The sequence below is a fragment of the Doryrhamphus excisus genome, linkage group LG13 (genome assembly GCF_037039965.1).
Source record: "Doryrhamphus excisus strain RoL-2023G ecotype Guam linkage group LG13, RoL_Dexc_Guam_v1.1, whole genome shotgun sequence".
Classification (NCBI taxonomy): domain Eukaryota; kingdom Metazoa; phylum Chordata; class Actinopteri; order Syngnathiformes; family Syngnathidae; genus Doryrhamphus; species Doryrhamphus excisus.
Window position 1 is genome coordinate 5,117,818 of NC_136369.1, and position 21,456 is coordinate 5,139,273.

General features: G+C 38.9%; 1 protein-coding gene across 1 annotated transcript in view; it reads right to left on the reverse strand.

The window, feature by feature from the left end:
• The window catches only part of cdh16 (cadherin 16, KSP-cadherin), a 38,238-nt gene that overhangs the window by 13,057 nt on the left and 3,725 nt on the right, over window positions 1–21,456 (reverse strand). The window contains exons 6-11 of the mRNA XM_058089181.2: window positions 20,099–20,257; window positions 18,184–18,380; window positions 11,012–11,137; window positions 8,668–8,818; window positions 6,315–6,527; window positions 2,701–2,777 (exon numbers count right to left, since the gene is read on the reverse strand). Coding sequence (XP_057945164.2) covers window positions 2,701–2,777; window positions 6,315–6,527; window positions 8,668–8,818; window positions 11,012–11,137; window positions 18,184–18,380; window positions 20,099–20,257 — 923 coding nt within the window. The remainder of the gene's footprint in view (window positions 1–2,700; window positions 2,778–6,314; window positions 6,528–8,667; window positions 8,819–11,011; window positions 11,138–18,183; window positions 18,381–20,098; window positions 20,258–21,456) is intronic.

The window sequence follows — 21,456 nt, forward strand, 5'->3', positions numbered from 1 at the left end:
CACATGTGACATGGTTCTATACAGTATAACGGCACTTTTCTCCACCATCTCTAACCCTTATCTTATGTAGGGTGACTGGAGCCTATCGCTGATGAGATTGGGTGAGAGGCGGGGTCATGCCATGCAGATGGCCAGTCAGTCAATCAGGTGAGTGACACCATTAGTACAGTTGCACAACAAATGAGCTTTATCCATAGTCCAGCCATGCACCCATCCTTGGGTCTTGGGGGTAAGCTGGAGCCTATCCCAGCTGACTTTTGTCACTCTATCCATAGTCACCTATTATAAAGATTACAATGCTCAGTTTTGGGTGATGCTGTCTGGGAACTGGATCATACTGAGAGGTGTTTCTTGTATTATGCTCCTCTTATGCAGCTAAATAAGGTAACAAAGATATAGACAGGGCTGCACGGCGGTCGAGCGGTTAGTGCGCAGACCTCACAGCTAGGAGACCAGAGTTCAATTCCACCCTCTGCCATCTCTGTGTGGAGTTTGCATGTTCTCCCCGTGCATGTGTGGGTTTTCTCCGGGTACTCCGGTTTCCTCCCACATTCCAAAAACATGCTAGGTTAATTAGCAACTCCAAATTGTCCATAGGTATGAATGTGAGTGTGAATCGTTGTTTGGCTATATGTGCCCTGTGATTGGCTGGCGACCAGTCCTGGGTGTACCCCGCCTCTCGCCCGAAGACTGCTGGGATAGGCTCCAGCACCCCCCGCGACCCTCGTGAGGAAAAGCAGTAGAAAATGAAAAAATGAATGAAGATATAAACAGCTTTCAGTACAATTCAGTGCAGTTCCAAACTACATGCTGTTTGCACCTATGCCCCATAAGTCGATACTGTTTTTTATATACAGCCATTCATCACTAAATTGCGATTCACCTTTCGTTGCCTTTTTTCAAGTGCAATTGTGCATGTTTTGTTTTGTTTTTACAGCGTAGGAACACAAATTGTGTTCTGCGTCCTGATTGGCTAAGGAACTATAGACCATTGTCAATCACATCTCCTCTCCTGTTGTGTTTGATCGCTAGCAGTGTGACTCTGAATTGCTGTATTTCTCTCCGACAAAACCCACATCTCGATGAAATGTTCCGCACCGACCAAGTCACCGGCTGTGACACCCAAAACGCAGAGGAAGATTTAAACCAGGGGTCTCAAGCTCAATTTACCTGGGGGCCACCGGAGCTAGGTTCTGAGTGAAGCCGGGCCGCATCAGGTTTTCAAAAAAACCCCAAAACGCATTTATTAAAAACTGGAAAAAAAATCAATAAAAAAACTAGCAATGCTTTTGCTTCTGCTATACCCTACACTTTTTCAGTACTTTGGTTCCGGTTTTCCACACCAAAATATCTGATAAAACATTCCACTGTTCTAATATATCTTAATTTTTATTTTTCTATACACAAAATAAGATAAAAAAAATAAGAATAAAGACAATAAATCAATAAATCAGTAATAAATAAGTAAAATAATAATAAAACAGCAAATAAGAAAAAGTTAAGAAACCACACATAGTTGGTAGAGAAATTATTTTTTTCAGATTCAAATGTACAGTATTAACAGTTATTTAACCTTTAACATGAACATTAATGAAACTTAATAATTTGACCCAATTAGCAAGTTAGCATTGTACTCAGTTCCATCTGGGAGCAGCGTCGTAACTTTAACATGTTTGATGAGATGCTTTATCTTGACGTGTATTTTCACGTTTTATTCCAAATCATTTCCTGCATGTATTTGTATCCAGCGTCATAAGCCTTTAGCTTCATTGCTAATCCAAAGCAAAACAGGGCGGGGTAACAGGGTAGGGTAACAGTATGGGCAGGGCAAAATCATGTTAATTGTGTCCGGTGTGCACGCAGCTTTAAGCTGTCATTTCAACATTAAACTTTGGCCTCAAACTAGCGTCTCACGGGCCCCATTTGGCCCATGGGCCGTGAGTTTGAGACCCCTGATTTAAACCATCGCACAAATGTTGGTCTTTTGGGCATTCTGAAGGATGGTAGAAGTTGCGTAGCTGTAGGGCACCATTACAGAATAAATTAATTTTCAGAAGAAAAATAGCATAAGCAATAAGTTTTAACAAGGATGCAAAAACGGTACAACTCAGCGGCACCAGGACAAAAAGGCATGGTCAGAGGAACCTTGAAATACGCATCAATCACTATTCATTTTTTTTAATGATGTTCCATAATGCTAAATGGTAACCATGTCTGAAACAAATAAACCATACCATACTATATTGACAAGCTATAATTATTTCTACATATGCCAACTACAAGCTCTTTACAACCTGCTTGGGCTAAAAATGTGTGTTAAGTAATGTAAAACTACGTGACACAGAACCGATTATGAAATCATTTCTGATGTCATTTTTAACAAGATAATGCATCTGCTGCAGGGATGATGTTACACTGCTCTAAAAATACACCAGTGGAAACTTCTCTCCAAAGGAAGCTAATGTGATTAAACTCTAAGAGCACTGTGTATGTACAGCACAAAGAACAGAATAAAAGTCAGATAACACTGTGACATCGCCATGAGCCCGGGATTACAGGGCATGCTTTATTTACTTCACCACCAGGAAAATTAGATCAGTGACTTGCAGAGTCATGCTCGCTTGTTTTGGTCTAAGATATTTGGCTAGCCTTATTTCCAAGGATTATTGATCATGTTCATTATAGCGTGTTTCACTGTACCTCATGTTGGGAGAAGACTGGTGGGTTGTTGTTCTCATCCTGCACCGTCACCACTACCGTGCAGGAACTGTTCAGACCTACCGGGGACATGATCACACCTTCTATTGGTGACTCAGGTCAGGCCAGCTCACGAATAAAAGATGAGAAAGGAACAGCGAGTACCTCATCTTGCCTCCATCTCATCCTCATGCATGACTCATGCAGCATGCAAGCACATACTTCCTGTTTATCAACAAGGCTATTGGTCTTGTATTTTTTAGATCAGGGGTCTTCGATTAAAATTGAGAATGTATGTGTTTTTACACAGCAAGTTGATTATGATAAAATTGTACATGTTGGCAAGTCTACCGTAACATTAAGGGCTCTAATTTCATAGAGCAGGCGCAGGCGTAGTGCACCAATGCTGCGCCACGTAACTAGAGCCCTAAAAGTCCTCACTCATTGACAAAACACCTGAACACAAAATGCAATTTTTAAATGAAACTTTTTATTATTAAGAGAGAAAACCTCCATAAACCTCTCTAAACCTAATAACTGGTTGGGCCACCCTTAGCAGCAAAAACTGCAATTAAGTGAAAGAATTTTGGCCCACTCATCTTTGCAGAATTGTTGTCATTCAGCCACATTGGAGGGTTTTTCCAGCATGAAGCGTCTTTTTAAAGTCATGGCACAGCATCTCAATAGGATTCAGATTGGGACTTTGACTCACTTCAAAGTCTTCATTCTGGTTTTCTGCTGCAGAACCCAAGTTGGTTTCAGCTTGAGGTCACCAATAGATGGCCGGATATTCTTCTTCAGGAGTTTTTGGTAGACAGCAGAAAGATTTCTTTTATCACAGCAAGTCTTCCAGGGTCTGACGCAGCAAAACAGCACCAGACTATCACACTACCACCACCATATTTTACTGTTGGTACGATGTTTTTTTTTTTTCTGAAATGCGGTGTTACTTTTACGGCGAGGTGTCATCGGACACACACCTTCCAAAAAGTTTTTGAACTTTTATCTCATGGGGATAAATCAAGATGTTTCCTGGCAAAATTATGTTTTAACAGGGGGGGAAATCACTTTTTCACACAGGGCCATGTCGTTTGATTTTTTTTCTCTCCCTTCATAATAAAAAAAGTTTCATTTAAAACCTGCATTTTGTGTTCAGTTGTGTTGTTTGATGATCTGAAACATTTAAGTGTGACAAAAAAGTTAGAAATCAGGAAGGGGGCACACACTTTTACACACTACTGTATATTGGTCTGTGCATTCACTTTTAAATAATAGTTTTTCTCGATCAACTTTTGTTACTTTTTTAGCAAACCATGGTTCTCTCATTTCTCTCAGCAAGTAACAAACTATTTCATTGGCTTATTTTAAGTGACCCTAATAGATGCAGTAAGTATGCTCGCAAACTGCCACTGTAATCGGTCCATGAGCATGATTATATGTTATTATATTTTCCATTCACTTCAGCTGGTTGTGGGTCCGTAAAGGGCCATCCTGACCAAAGTTCACCATTTGGTGATGGCTGTTTAGATTAATGTACAGCCATGGCCAGTATGCAACAAATATGTTTTTTTTTAATGATGTCATTACGATATAATTTTCAAATATTTGTATATTCTCTGTCTCATGTCATAATCTCATCACTTTATACAGTACTCATTCTTTTTGTTACACAAATACTATGTCAATGACATGTTCACCACATACCTCATTATAAGGCAGCAAAAACATATGGTCTGCTCAGCCAATCAGTGAAGAAAGGGAAATAAAACAATAAAAAATGGACTATAAAATAATTATAATTGAAAATAATGAAAGGAAATTGTAGTATTATATACTGTATTTTAATTGTTGTGCTTTATTTGTTGTTTTACATACAGTGCATCCGGAAAGTATTCAGAGCGCTTCACTTTTTCTACATTTTGTCATGTTACAGCCTCATTCCAAACTGTATTAAATTAATCTCTTACCTCAAAATTCTACACAAAATACTCCATTATGACAATGTGAAAAAAGTTTTTTTTGACATGTTTTGAATTTATTAAAAATAGAAAACAAAAAATCACATTTACATAAGTATTCACAGCCTTTGCTTAATACTTTGTTGATCCACCTTTGGCAGCAATTACAGCCTCAAGTCTTTTTGAATATGATCCCACAAGTTTAGCACATCTATCTTTAGGCAGTTTTGCCCATTCTTCTTTGCAATAAGTCTCAAGCTCCATCAGGTTGGATGGGAGACGTCTGTGCACAGCCATTTTCAGATCTCTCCAGAGATGTTTGATCGGATTCAAGTCTGGACTCTGGCTGGGCCACTCCAGGACATTCACGGAGTGGTTCTGAAGCCAATCTTTTGAGATCTTGGCTGTGTGCTAATGTCTACTGTCTATATGGTCAAGGTACATGACCAGTCTACTGAGGTCAAGAGCGCTCTGAAGCAGGTTTTCATCCAGGATATCTCTATATATTGCTGCATTCATTTTCCTTCTATCCTGACTAGTCTGCCAGTTCCTGCTGCTGAAAAACATCCCCACAGCATGATGCTGCCACCACCATGCTTCACTGTAGGGATGGTATTGGCCTGGTGATGAGCAGTGCCTGGTTTCCTCCAAACATGGCGCCTGGCATTCACACCAAAGAGTTCAATCTTTGTCTCATCAGACCAGAGAATTTTGTTTCTCATGGTCTGAGAGTCATTCAGGTGCTTTTTGGCAAATTCCAGACGGGCTGCCATGTTCCTTTTACTAAGGAGTGGCTTTCGTCTGGCCACTCTACCATACAGGCCTGATTGGTGGATTGCTGCAGAGATGGTTGTCCTTCTGGAAGGCTCTCCTCTCTCCACAGAGGAACGCTGGAGCTCTAACAGAGTGACCATCGGGGCCTTGGTCACCTCCCTGACTAAGGCCCTTCTTCCCCGATCGCTCAGTTTAGAAACCCGGCCAGCTCTAGGAAGAGTCCTGGTGGTTCCAAACGTCTTCCATTTACGAATAATGGAGGCCACTGTGCTCATTGGGACCTTCAAAGCAGCAGAATTTTTTCTGTATCCTTCCCCAGATTTGTGCCTCAAGACAATCTTGTCTCGCAGGTCTACAGACAGTTCTTTTGACTTCATGCTTGGTGTTTGTGCTCTGACATGCACAGTCAACTGTGGGACCTTACTATATAGACAGTTATTATATTTCCAAATCATGTCCAATCAACTGAATTTACTGCAGGTGGACTCCAATTAAGCTGTAGAAAGATCTCAAGGATGATCAGTGGAAAAAAGATGCACCTGAGCTCAATTGAGCTTCATGGCAAAGGCTGTGAATACTTATGTAAATGTGATTTTTTTGTTTTCTATTTTTAATAAATTCAAAACATGTCAAAAAAAACTTTTTTCACATTGTCATAATGGAGTATTTTGTGTTGAATTTTGAGGTAAGAGATTAATTTAATTCAGTTTGGAATGAGGCTGTAACATGACAAAATGTAGAAAAAGTGAAGCGCTGTGAATACTTTCCGGATGCACTGTATATGCCAAGGTGCAAATTGATAATATTGCATTGATAATGCACCCTTTTAGTGAGCCATAATTATTCAAAAATGCAAACAGTCTATTGAAAAGGGTCACAAGTCACCTTTAGCATCTTCAGCAGCGATGGTGAGTGTGTACTGTGGTGCTGTTCCCTCCATGTTGTCTGCTTGGACTGAGATGACCCCAGAGTCCCGGTCCACTCGGAATAGAGCACGAGGACTCTCTGGTATTTGTCCAACCAATCGATAGAAGATCCGTACATTATCTGTCTTAGGATCGTCATTATCAGCTGCCTGCACTGTCAAGATTTCCGTCCCTTCAGAAATACAAAATACAAAAGCCAGTTTTCAGCCGCTGCTCTTTGTAACAAGTTTTCCCTGAAATTAAAATGTCAAAGCCTGGCCAAAAAAGCTTTTATTCTAAGACCTGATGTGTCACAACACAGCAGTCTTTTAAAGCTTTTTACAAGGGAGTGACAACGTTTTTTCGTATCTTTTTCTAATACGTCTTTCTAATATAGTATCTGGCATTAATTGTTCAAATAAATGTGGATAAACTTGTGGATTAACCTCTGTTGCAACAACTCAAGTTTTAATGCTCTGTAGATAAAAAGTATTTACCAAACTGGCACATTTTAGTGAACCAGAATATTGTTATTATTTCAGTATTGTCCAGTACGTGTCCTAAATGTACAGTACAAAAGTGTTACACCATCATTACATTTGTTGTCTGTGATGTGCAGCCAGGGGTGGCACATGATGATAAATGTGTATTATAATATCTATATGATATATATTATAACATTTTCTTCTTTTAACATTCAAGTAAACATTTTTGAATTTACAAATGTCTTTATTATACGTATACGGACCAGAAAGAAGTATTTTGAAAAAGTAAATTATCTCCTTTTTGTTATCCTCTTACTAGGCAACATACATTAACATAAATCTCACCACATTTTTTTGGTTTATTGTTAGCAATAATGTAGGTCATTCGTTCATTCATTCATTCATTCATTCATTTTATCCTCACAAGGGTCATGGGGCTGCTGGAGCCTATCCCAGCTGTCTTCGGGCGAGAGGCGGGGTACACCCTGGACTGGTGGCCAGCCAATCACAGGGCACATACGTATAAACAAACAACCATTCACACTCACATTCATACCTATAGACAATTTGGAGTCGCCAATTAACCTAGCATGTTTTTGGAATGTGGGAGGAAACCGGAGTACCCGGAGAAAGCCCACGCATGCACGGGGAGAACATGCAAACTCCACACAGAGATGACCGAGGGTGGAATTGAACTCGAGTCTCCTAGCTGTGAGGCCTGCACGCTCACCACTCATCTGCCATGCAATGGTAATGGTAATGGTAATGGTAATGGTAATGGTAATGGTAATGGTAATGGTAATGGTAATGGTAATGGTAATGGTAATGGTAATGGTAATGGTAATGGTTTTATTTCATTTGAACATGCATCAGATTACAATTGAGTGCATCCCATAATCAGTTCACAGTTCCACATGTCCAAAAGGAGTAGAAAGAAACAAAGCTTATTAAATCCTACCCCTCTATCTGGTACTTTTACAATCAGTAACTGTTACATTTGTTCACTTCCTGCTTTCCATAATACAATTTATTACATATTACAATTTTTTTTCAATAATGTACCTCGTACCAAAGTACAAGGTGATATGAGCATCCAATGACATAATGGGTACCATAGTAAGTGTCAATATAGTGATATATATTGCACATCATGACTGGTTCAAGACTCTTCATCCTTGTATTTAGCAAACATCAACTGCTTGTATTGTTTCTTGAATTGGCTCATCGTTGTGCATTGTTTGAGGTCCTGACTCAATCCATTCCATAGTTTGATTCCACATACTGAAATGCTATGGCTTTTTAACGTAGTCCTAGCATATAAGTGTTTCAAATGTACTTCTTCCCTGAGATCATATTTCTCCTCTCTTGTAGAGAAGTATTGGATGACATTTTTAGCTAATTGGTTGTTTTTAGCCTTATGCATTATTTTAGCTGTTTGAAGATTAACTATATGAGCAAGTTGAAGTATTTGTGATTTTAGAAATAAGGAGTTAGTATGTTTGTGTAGGTAATTATTTCTTGGTTTCTTTAACTAGAGTACAAAAAAATGATATTCAGCCAAAGTAGCAATATTAGCAGTGATAGCAGCAATATGGAGCACTATTTGCTGTGGCTGCTGTTTTATTGTCAATTTCATAATTATAGTTGGGTTGTATGCACGTTAAGACTATACATAAGTTAACCATGATCTTAAGTTCTTAACATACGTATCGGTAAGGCCTGGAATAGAAATGTGAATTAATGCCATTGTCTTTCCTAGTATTTTATTATTATACTGTTGGTACCCCAAAACATTTGCATAGTATTACTGTGTAAATATATTTATACAAGAAGTGACTGTTCTGTTACCTCGAGCTGCCAGTTCCTTGACCACAGTGTGATACTGTGCCTGTGGAAATGTGGGTCTGTTGTCATTGGCGTCGCCCACCATCACCCTTAATTCCACCGGCTTGGCAATCTCTCGGCCGTCTGGACGCTCCACCACGATGCTGATCACAAACTGAATCCGCAAAAAGACATTTTGTTTAATATTTACATGTGATCCACAAGTCTTGAACTCTTTGCGGGTTTCTACAGGGCAAATAGGTTGGTAGGTGATGCAGTCAACATGGGACTGCACTACATCCTGCAACACCTCGACTCTTCAGGGACATATGCAAAGGTCCTGTTTGTGGACTTCAGCTTGGCGTTTAACACCATCATTCATGAGATTCTCAACCAGGAGCTTTCCTAGCTTACTGTCTCAGCCTCTGCCTGTCAGGGGATCACCAGCTTCTTGGCTGACAGGATCCAGGAGGTGAGGCTGGGGAGCATCACATTCAGTTTCCATACTACCAGTACTCCAGCACTCCCCAATGGTGTCTTCTCTCACCACAGCTCTTCTCTCTCAAAACAAATGATTGCACCACAGCAGACCCTTCTGTAGACAACATGACAGTCTCATCCGGGACAGAGAGGAGTCCGCACACAGATGGGAGGTGGACCAACTTGCTCCTCTAGAACTCAGAACTCAGAACTATTTGGAGCGGAGATGACTGTAATAATAATGCCTGACAGCACATTGTCTCATGTGGACACCTTCAGGGTTTTGGGAACCACAAATTCCCAGGACCTAAAGTGGTCATCACACATAAAAACACTGAAAAAAATGGAACATAAAAAAAAATGAACATAATTTTATTATTGTAAGTGGTTGCGACCAATCCAGGGTGTACCCCGCCTCTCACCCAAAGACAGCTGAGATAGGCCCCAGCATACCCGCAACGCTAGTGATATTAAGCGGCATAGAAAATGGTTGGATGGATGGATTTAAGTTTTTTTTTTTTAGATTAGATTAGATTCAACTTTATTGTTATTCCTCATGTCACTTGTACAGGGCAACAAAATGCAGTTAGCATCCAACCAGAAGTGCAATTTTACAAGTACCTTAGTAGTAAGTAAACGTAGAAATAGAATAGAGCTGTAAATGGACAGATCTATGTACAAACTATAACAGGCTGTGACTATAATACAGTGAGGATATGTACAGGGATATAAATGACTGTAATATGGCTATTGCAGATTATACAGATTATAAACACTATGCACAGTATGGATGTGACAATATATAATAACAGTAATATGTACGGTATTGCAATGAAGTGACTATGATACAGTGTAATTTTATCTGAATTTAGATATTTTAATTATGTTGACTCAACTAATAATTTCTAAGTATTGTAAAATAAATTATATTGTAAAACTCAATCTCAACTATTTTTGAGAAGATTTTACTCATATTTTTTAGGAAGGCAAACTAAACCCATGTGTCTAATGTACTTCAATAAGTTGAGCCAATTCCAGCTGAAGAAAAAAGAAAAAAAAAATGCCAATTCCTGCTGAATTCAGGCGAGAAGCAGGGTATACTATGGTCCCTGGAGTCAATTGCAGGGCACATTCGTATGTATCTCGCCTGAAGTCAGCTGAAGTAGGATTCATTTATTTGATTTACTTAAAAATGAGTAAAATCTACTCAAAATAGTTGAGGTTGTGTTTTGTAATGTAATTTATTTGACTATACTTGAACATTATTAGTTCAGTCAACATTATCAAAAATTTAGTTTCTGGTCAAATTATTCCGTGCAACCATTTCATAAAATTATGTTCACTCAACAACCATTTTTTTCAGTGCATTGTACGTAAAAAGGTCTGCTGATCCAGTTCTACACGGCAATCATTCAGTCTGTGCAATTCCATCACTGGAATCTGCAACCAAACAGGACAGGAAGAGACTCCAAAAGGACCATTAAATCTGCCCAGAAATTGCAGACCTTCCCTCCATATAAGTCCTGTATCGGCCCAGGGCCAGGAAGTGGGCCGGGGACATCAATGCACACAAACTGTTCAAACTCCTCCGCTTAGTTTCTTCCCCTAGGCCATCACTCTGATCAGTACCTGAACACATCGTTAATTTAGAATCTGCCTACAAATACTTGTTAAATGTTGAAGAGTATCGTATTACAGATGTCTTAAAGGGAAAAAAACTAGTTGTCTTTGACAGCTAATAAATGAAGTTTCAAAGCAGAAACATGGGCTTGTAGATACAGAGCAGTGTAACCGCAAATGTGGCCATGTTTATACTTTTCAACATTAATTATAAGCAGAGCAGTCATTGTTAGGTGCTGGAGATGTTTAGTTTGCAGGCTTTACAGACCTGGTCTTGTGTTTCTCTGTCCAGGGGGGCGTTGAGATAAATGACTCCTTCCCTACTGATGGTGAAGAGCATCTCTGGAAACTCCCCCTCCAGACTGTACTCTACTCGACTTCCACTCCATTTCACCTGCATAAACATCCACACTCAACATGAAGTGCTATCAATTCAAGGAACTGTATTATACAATCATAGCAAATATAGCAATGGTCACCAAAGTTTTTTTTCTACTTTTACAGATTGAAAATTACATTTACATTTTTGTAACAGTTATTTTCATAGCTTATTTCAACCCTAACAAACCAACCATGCTTGCTTCACCTGACCAAAAATACAGGTAGCCACAACTCATATTTTGTATTTCAGAATTACATTATTAATTGAAAAAAAGAAAAAAATATATAGCAAATTTGCTTAACATATGCAACAAAAGGTGAATATTTATGCCATTTAAGCTGTCCTGTGTGCAAAGCTACGCTACCAGTTGTTTACATGAGAAAGAGCCAACTGAACTGACAATGAACAATGGAACAGAGAGTGTTGCCAAAACTAACTATGCAGGCTGAAGGGGATTTTCCATTCTGCTTTACAGCCCTTGACCGAGCATTGTGCAGTGGGGCTGAAAGAGCCTCAGTAGCCATCAAACAGCACCCAACAAGGAGTGGAGGCCAGCACAAGCGGCACGTGTATCTCCTCAATCCACTGTCAGACACTTTCCCCTTGTTTTGGAGATTACGCCATGCTTTTTGTATACAAATCAAAACGTCACCCGGATAGCTGCCTCTCAGTGTTAGTGTGTTTGAACATAAAATAATCTATGTTTCAGTGATAAAATAATAATGAATGTAACATTGCAAATTCTGAATTCATATTTTGTATCCGTCACTGACAGACATAAATAAAGCTGACATGTTGGGAGTTGAAAGTACTCAAGTGGGATAATAGTTTCGATCACACAGAGTGGAAGGGAGATTCAAACAATACACTCATGTACAGAGCCATGTGAAAAGAATAAAATATTGTGTAAAAGTTCAAGCCTTAAGTAGGAGGACTACGTTCTTCATCACCGAAATCCGACCAGAACTCTTGAAGTAAATCACTGTTGATGCACTACACTGCTTATGGGGATTTCATACTGGAATCAATTCATCATGATGAACAAGACATTACTGTACTGTATATCTTTAGGAGAAATATGATCTCAGGGAAGAACTAAACTAAATAACTAAATTTGAAACACTTATATGCTAGGACTATGTTAAAAACCCATAGCATTTCAGTATGTGGAATCAAACTATGGAATGGATTGAGTAAGGACCTCAAACAATGCACAATGATGAGCCAATTCAAGAAACAATACAAGCAGTTGATGTTTGCTAAATACAGAGTATTGCTATACATATCACTATATTGACACTTACTATGGTACCCATTATGTCATTGTAAGGTCATATCACCTTGTACTTCGGTATTAAATATTAAAGAATAAAAAACAAAAAAAACTTAAACCTTATTATGGAAAGCAGGAAGTGAACAAATGTAACAGTTACTGATTGTAAAAGTACCAGATGGAGGGGTAGGATTTAATAAGCTTTGCTTCTTCCTACTCCTTTTGGACATGTGGAACTGTGAGCTGATTATGTGATGCATTCAATGCATTCTTGTAATCTGATGCATGTTCAAATGAAATTAAACCATTACCATTTCTTAGTGAACCATAACTCTTAACAGGGTTTTTAACTAAACACATCTCTTGATTGAATCATACAACAATTAGCTTTTCAATAGAAAAACCAACATTACTCCACGAGCGTGGTGACAAACAAGATGACTTTCCGTGCCGTCTGTGTGTCATATTTTTGTGCTACACTACTTAGATCCTGCAAAAGTCCAGTATTCTCTCATCCATGCTATAAAAGTCAAAGTGAGGACACACTTTTGATTTCAACTATGCCTTGACATTTTTCAATTTAACTTCACTGCAGGGCGGCACGGTTGTCTAGTGGTTAGCGCGCAGACCTCACAGCTAGGAGACCAGGGTTCAGTTCCACCCTCGGCTCCCCGTGCATGCATGGGTTTTCACCGGGCCCCACTGCACAATGCTCCGGTTTCCTCCCACATTCCAAAAACATGCTAGGTTAATTAGCGACTCCAAATTATCCATAGGTATGAATGTGAGTGTGAATGGTTGTTTGTCTATATGTGCCCTGTGATTGGCTGGCGACCAGTCCAGGGTGTACCCCGCCTCACGCCTGAAGACAGCTGGGATAGGCTCCCGACCCTCGTGAGGAAAAGTGGTAGAAATGAATGAATGAATGAACTTCACTGTATTACGCAGCATTTTTTTCCTTCTTCTTCTTCTTTTGTGACCAGTTTTTTGCCACATTTGTGAGGAACACCTCCCAGGTAATAAAAAATGAAAACTCACTGAGGGAGAGCGGTGAAATTATACCTGCTGTATCAAAAAATCAATCAAAAATCAATATTATCAAAAATCAAAAATCAATATTAAAAAAAAAATCAATATATGGAACTATCACAATATGTAATCCTATGATGAATTATCAGACACTCGCAGTGTATGTTTTTTAATATTATTTTCATAATATAAAAAACATACTTTTTTATATTATTTTAATAATATAAAAAACATACACTGCAGTATTTTAATAATAAAAAAAAACATGCACTTTTTTAAAATTATTTTAATAATATAAAAAAACATACACTGCGAGTGCATGATAATTCATCATAGGATTACATATTGTGATAGTTCCATATATTGATTTTTTTTTTTTTAATATTGATTTTTGCCTCCTGTATGACAAAGGCAATTGACGCAGGGCTAACATGCATCTGAAGCCCACCCCCACTGTCGTGACGAATGACTAATTGCAGGACAAAGAATAGAATTGTTTATTTTTTTTAAAAAAAGCGATACCGTCGTCATAGACCTTGACAGATTCTGAATCAAAAAGCCCTCTGTGACAACCTCCTTGCAGTTGCTAACGGCATTGTTATCAGTGATGCACCAAAAAGTGTATCTATCTATCTATCTATCTATCTATCTATCTATCTATCTATCTATCTATCTATCTATCTATCTATCTATCTATCTATCTATCTATCTATCTATCTATCTATCTATCTATCTATCTATCTATCTATCTATCTATCTATCTATCTATCTATCTATCTATCTATCTATCTATCTATCTATCTATCTATCTATCTATCTATCTATCTATCTATCTATCTATCTATCTATCCATAGCACCGCTGTCATTGTTGCCACTATAAAAGCTGTGTGACGCTGTTTTATTTATGACACTCATTTAAATTAAATTTAGTGCTCACTCCGCTGTACCACTCAAGGAACCAATTAGCTGCACATGTATTTGAATATGATGAGATCATAGATTAAGTGCTCATGACAAATTCGCACACATCCACTTTGCATGCAACAAATCTGATTTGTACTGAAAGTCATGCAATGCAGCAAAGAGCCTTGACTAACTCATTCACAGGGACTGGCACCTCGCTTCCACTCCAAAGTCTCAGTAGATTGCATTACTGAGCTCAAGTGCTTTTACTGATTACTTTCCACAATCAAACTTTTAGGCAGGCAATCAAAAGCATGTGGTAGATAACAGAATGAAATTAGCCTTCTACTTGTCTTTGTCTGTTTACGTCACTGCTTTGCAGCTGTCATTTGATATTTACAATGAAAAAAATTAACTATAACTATTTTATTTCTTCAATGAGCCACTTTTCACAGATGGTCCTTGGGCCACACTTTGAAGACCCATGCATGTTTCACCAGGAAAGCTAGTTGATGTCAGGTGATCGTTTGTATTAAATTACCTAATAGCGTGTCGTGAGACCTCATCACTTGAGATCCATCAAGATTAAAATGAGATATTTTGTTTGCAGAAAAACTGTATCGTGAGAAGAGGGCAGCCAGAATCCAATCAGACTGCGAACCAAGGTATCTCTACTATGAATAATAATACAGTAATGTGGAAGTGGCACGTGCAAGTTATTATTGGAAGCGCACATTAAGTGCTGTAAGCACACCTCGCAATCCAACTAATGGTGTTCACACCGTCTACGATTGTTAAACAGTTTCTTGCTACTTTGATTAAATTTACTTAAAGATTTGTCAGCTCAATCAAAGGCCTACATGGATGAGCATCTGACAAAAACGCTGACATCGCCAAGAAAGCACAAGACTTGAGGAAGCATGGAACGATACAAAGGACTAAATGAAGTCCAGGAGAAGCAAGAGTGATATCAAATATATCAACGATCTGGATTGGGGCTGTACAGTGTGAGCATTTCACTCACACATGCACCTAGAAATAAGACGAATAGAGAAGTAGTAAAGAAAAGGTAGCACGCTTTTCAAACCCTTCATTCGCATTTTGCTTCTGAAATAAGTCCATACAATGTGAATCAAATTTGCTAATTTGGTTTCCTTGGCCCATTTAAATTTAGTTTTAAATTTGGTAATTTGGTTCCCTCAATGTTTAGGGAACATTAGCAATTGATGAGATTGGAGAGAGAGTAGGATTGAATAAATTCTACTTCCGACTCCTTTACGGACATGTGCAATTGTGAATTGCAACATGAAGCATTCAATGTAAACCAGGGGTCTCAAACACGCGGCCTGCGGGCCAAATATGGAAGTCAAATATGAAAGTTTAATGTTAGTGCGGCCCGCGCAAGTTTGATATGGATGCTGTATGGTATCATGTACCCAGAAAAAATTATTACGTTTGATTAATGTACATGTTAAAGGTTAAATAACTGTTAATTGTTATCCTCCCTATCCGTGTGGAAGTGGTATTTGGCTATTTAAGTTTAAAGGAAATAACTTGAAGGCTACCGTTTAGGTCGATAGCTCTCTAGTTTGCGAGTTAGCATGTGTCTCAAGACCCTGCAGTTGCACAATATGTTGTAAATAAAGAGTATAAATGTGACTATAGTCGTGTTTTGTCATGTCTACAGGGCTCTAATAATGCTTTGTTAATTTTAAAAAAATAATTTGTCTACCCACCAACTATATGTGATTTCTCAAGTTTTTATTATTTGCCGGGTTATTATTATTATTATATTAATTTATTTATTACTGATTGATTGATTTTCTTTATTTTTTATTTGTTTATTTATTTTTCATCTTATTTTGTGTAGAAAAATAAAAAACAAGATATTTGAGAACAGTGGAACGTTTTATCAAAGCTTTTCTTGTAGAAAATTGGAACCAAAGCAAAGTTTTTAAAAATTTTTTGGTTTTTAATAAATGCGTTTTTTTGTTTTGTTTTTGGAAAACCTGATGCGGCCCAGTCTCACCCAGACCCAAGCTCCAGTGGCCCCCAAGTAAATTGAGTTTGAGACCCCTGATGTAAACTGTATGTATGCCTCAAATGAATGAAACCAGATTACCAGATGAATGAAAACACATTAAGGGTTTAGACAAGTCTGACCAGCTATGTGTTTTGATCTGACAAATATTCAGTATATATATATATAAATATAAATATATATATATATAAATATTCAATATTCAGTAGTTTTGATCAAATGTAGAATTACTACAGATTTTGCTTGGACACTAAAATGAAAACACATTAAGGGTTTAGACAAGTCTGACCAGCTATGTGTTTTGATCTGACAAATATTCAGTATATATATATATAAATATAAATATATATATATATATAAATATTCAATATTCAGTAGTTTTGATCAAATGTAGAATTACTACAGATTTTGCTTGGACACTAAAATGGCTCTGCAGCTGGTCAACTCCGATGACAAAAATAGCCGCACGACACTCACTGACGCTGGGAACATCCAGGTAGGTTAGACTTGAAGACATAAAGCACATATTGTACAGTTCTAATAAAGCACACCGGTATAATCTTGCAACACGAGCCGTAGTAAATAGTCAACAGGTTTGCAAGAAATGTTCAAGTATGAGCTGAAATATAATTTTAGAATGACTGAGAATATATTTTGTCAAAATTGTACTTGAAAAAGAGATTAGCATCATAATAAAACGTGTTGGACAAGAGTGATAAGCGAGAGGTGATCATGGTATCTTTATGTATTTCCAGGCAATATCGAGTAGGTGGGATTCACAGAGAGAGTACTTGAATATGACGACCTCTAGATGTGTCATTTGAGTGGTTTGTCCGACCGCCCACTTAACACAATTTAGGAATGATTTAGCGTGGGGGCGAAGTGAGGCTTTCCCCAGTAAGATTCATACTTTTCTTTTTTTTTTTTTACTTCTAACCGATAGTGTTTTATGAATATTTTAACAAAATGTCATTACATACAGTAGCCTACATAAAGGCACTTTTTGCCTACAGTATACAAGCAGGGAGCATGGTCTATTACCCCATCACCCCGATTTAACCTGAACTACACGTGCAATAATTTCCGACAAGGCAATCAAAAGCTCCTACACTTGTGAATCCACACATGTTCAGTGGGTGGATGGGGCTGTTATAACAGCAGAGATGAGAGGCGGAGGGCGAGTGTGTGGGAAGAGAGGGAAAGCAGGAGGTGGATGGGAGGTATTGTGATGTACAGTACCTGCGGTGCGTACTGACAAGCGCCTTTTTTTCAGCCATTTTCTGAATGTGTTTTGCCATTCAGGTGATGACGTGCAGTAGTTCTCCCAAGTGCAACACTATGTGTAAGGGGTTAATATCTATACATGTAGTCAGGAATTAGCTACAGAATGGTGATACGGTACAACAATTGATAGCCATGAATAACAAGTATAACCTTCAATCAGATGTTAATTCTAAACAACAATACAAGCTATGATATGATGTAAAATGTGAAGTACACATCCCATTTACATTTTAATTTGTAAATACCCATTGGAACTAGTGGTCGGAGGGCAATTGAGTGATAATGGGAGTTAAAAGTGATGCCAGGATGTAGCCAGAAAGGTTCCATGGCATTTCAACAGTATCAATAATTCAGTATTTGCTCATTTAGGAGGACCCGAGAGGCCCTAAAAACAGCAACTGGCAATGTGATGCCGCTTTATTCTCTTCAGATTATTGACAGTTTGTTTCATTGTAACACAATATCATAGATGGAACACAATGAGCATAAATTCTCTGTTTCCGGCGTATCAGAGTAAACAGGCTCACCTGGGAGATTGGGATGGGATACGGGCCCGGGAGGTTCTCCTGTAATCGTACAGGATCAGGCGATGCCCAAGTATTCCCGGTGACCTCAACTGTAACAATTCCAGTGGTGAAGAATGCATTTGACTTCCCGGCCATGTCCTTCACCATCACTGACAGTTTATATCTGCCGCACATCTCAGGGTCCAGTGTTGAGGCTCCTGGTGAGGGTACAAGCACGTTTCAATACACTATGACACCTGACAGTATATTTATAGATTGACTAGTTTGACCTTTGACCGCAACTATAAGGGACTGACATGTTAAGAAAGTGGCCAGGATAGGGATGGAGACTGGAAAGTGAACCATCGCACACTCCTCCCCAATGCATCCCATCCATTGTCACGACTGAAATATCATGGAATAAAGCAGCTAACAGTTGCTCTCTAGGCCCTGGAAAGCTGCTCTGGTGTGTGACAAATGTGCAATTACAACTGTAACTGTAACAGCGTTACGGTGTCCATTCAGATGTCCTATTTTTTTCATTATAAACATATACAACATATATTTGTTTGTGTAAGATGACTGTTGTACTCTACTAAGCGCTGTACAAAATAGGGTGAAAATTTGGCAAAACATGCAACCATATTGTGATGCTTGTGCTATTATTTGTCTAACAAATACACCACTTGGTAGTACAGTAAACCTCGGATATATCGGATTCAATTGTTCCCGCTGGTTTTGTCCGATATAAGCGAAATTCGTTATATGCGTATACCGGAAAATGTCCGTTTTACGCATATATCGGATTTATATCCGGTATATGCATAAATCAGATTTTATCCGTTATAAAAAGGCACTTCCTTGACTATGTTTCCAATGTAACTGGACTGGGCAATGAAAAGAGACGTAAGGTAATGAGAATTTAACTTTATTGGCAAGTTCCCATACATTTCAATAGCATGTGACGTCATTATCGTTTGCACTTACGTTTATCGTTTGGTTTCTAAACCTCGCTAATAGCAACAAGAAGGCATTTCTACAGATTTGAGAATTTTTTTTTTTATTTCGTTGTACATGCTCATGTACATGTCTGTAATTTATACAAAGATGTTATAATCTTCAGCTTTGGCTGTGAACATGGATCAAAGATGGATCAAAGGCCACGATGCGGCCATCCGATATATGCGAGGGAAATTGGAACGGGACTGGATATTTTGTCAGAAATAGGCAAAATCCGTTATAAAAAATCTGATATATGCAATGAATTTTATTGGAAATGCATTACAGAAAAATTGGTTCTTTTTTATCTGTCCGTTGTGAGCGAATTTCCGATATATCCGAGTCCGATATATCCGAGGTTTACTGTACTTAAATTACAACTCAAAGTTTGACCCCATAGGTTGGTCTGACTTGAGATTTCACCAAAAGGTACACATCTTTAGGAGACTGACAATTTTGAGCAAGATCGGGTAAAAAAATGGACACCATCCTGTCTATTTTTTGTCGTTGTTAACAAAGGGCACTTCCAGAAAAGACAGGAATCAGATCTGGAGATAGCAGAGATAAGCATGCTGAGGTTCTCATTGGGAGTGACCAAGATGGATAGGATCAGGAACGAGTACATCAGAGGGACGTTACATGTTAGAGAGAGTTAGAGAGATGTCAGAGAGATGGTTCGGACATGTCCAGAGGAGAGATAGTGAATATATTGTTAGAAGGATGCTGTGTTTAGAGCTGCCAGGTCGGATGCGTAGAGGAAGACCAAAGAGGATGTTTATGGATGTAGTGAAGGAGTTGGTGTGAGAGAAACAGATGCAGAAGACAGGGTTGGATGGAAGCGACTGATTTGCTGTAGTGACCCTTGAAGGGAAAAGCTGAAAGAGAAAGAAGTAGATCAACAAAGGGAACTTCCAAGCAGTGCCAATACAGGACTAACCGTCCTCGGTGAGGGAAACCTCTCCAGTGATAGAGTCAATGAAGAACATTTGAGGGGAAGGGATTCTGGGTGTCTGTTCCATCAGACGGAAACGTAGCTCAGCATGGGCAGTTTTGCGGTCATCACGGTCCAGCGCCTCCACCTGCATGAAGGGTATCCCTGAGAAGAGACATTGGGTCTTGGTATGATGTGACAAAAAGATTTATTTTCTGAGGTTCCTTTCACCGGTTTACAACAGCGCCCCACTATCCCCAGTATACAAGGCATTGACAGTATACCTCTTCCCCCTCCTGAGATTGCAGATTGTGGTTCAGAATCTCTACAGCCTACCAGAAGTTGGCTTCCCCAAATTCCAAGTTACAAACTTTCGCCTTGATAATGGAGGCACAATATAATGGAGTGGTGGCCCACTCGGATTCAATGTCTGAAGCTCTTCTGGAGGTGGGAGTTGAAATTCCCAGCAGACCTTTACAATGCGTTTGGTCCTGCTAGGTCCGGCATCCTCCCCCAGCATCGGAGCCAATTTACCACCAAGTGGTGATTGGTTGACAGCTCCGCCCCTCTCTTCACCCAAGTGTCCAAAGCATGCAAGTCCGATGACAGAACAATAAAGTTAATCATCAAACTGCAGCCTATGGTGTCCTGGTCCCATGTGCACATGTGGACACTTTTATACTTGCAAATTTCCCCACTGAGGGACGAATAAAGGCATATCTTAATGGTGTTCAAGCGTAATAACAAAGCACCCCTTTGGTTCAGGTCAGGGTGGTCATTCCCCCCAATCACACCTTTCCACCTTTCTTCTCACTGTAACTGCCAACAGGAGCGTTGACCCCTTCTATGAACAACAAGGGGTGACCCATGTTGCCTCTTCTGGCTGTGCATGGGTGCAAGCCCGGCCACCAGACGCTCGCCATCATGCCACACCCCCAGCTAATTTAGCAATTCCAGCAATATGAAATGATATTCACAACATATTGTCGTAATTATCACAGTAAAACCATCAGAAATACAAAACACAGGGACTATACCAAAAAACTTTCCAATATTTTACAGTACTTTAAGTGTATACTGTACATTCCACTGTTTCATTGCACAGTTTGAGCAGAAAAATGATAATTGACACATAATTACGGCTATGTTAGACTACCATTGCAATGGTATTTACTGATTAATCTTACATGCAAGAGTCGTGTATTAATTGAACAAAATTAAGTGAATGCAACTACATGCATGTGTGACGTTAATGTTGAGAATTCTGGTGTTTGTTGAGTGTTGTTTTGCTTGCGTGGACAATGACGGAGTAACGTGTGTTGTGAGTTTGAGCACTGTTGAGCACTGCTGTTGTCATTTTGAAG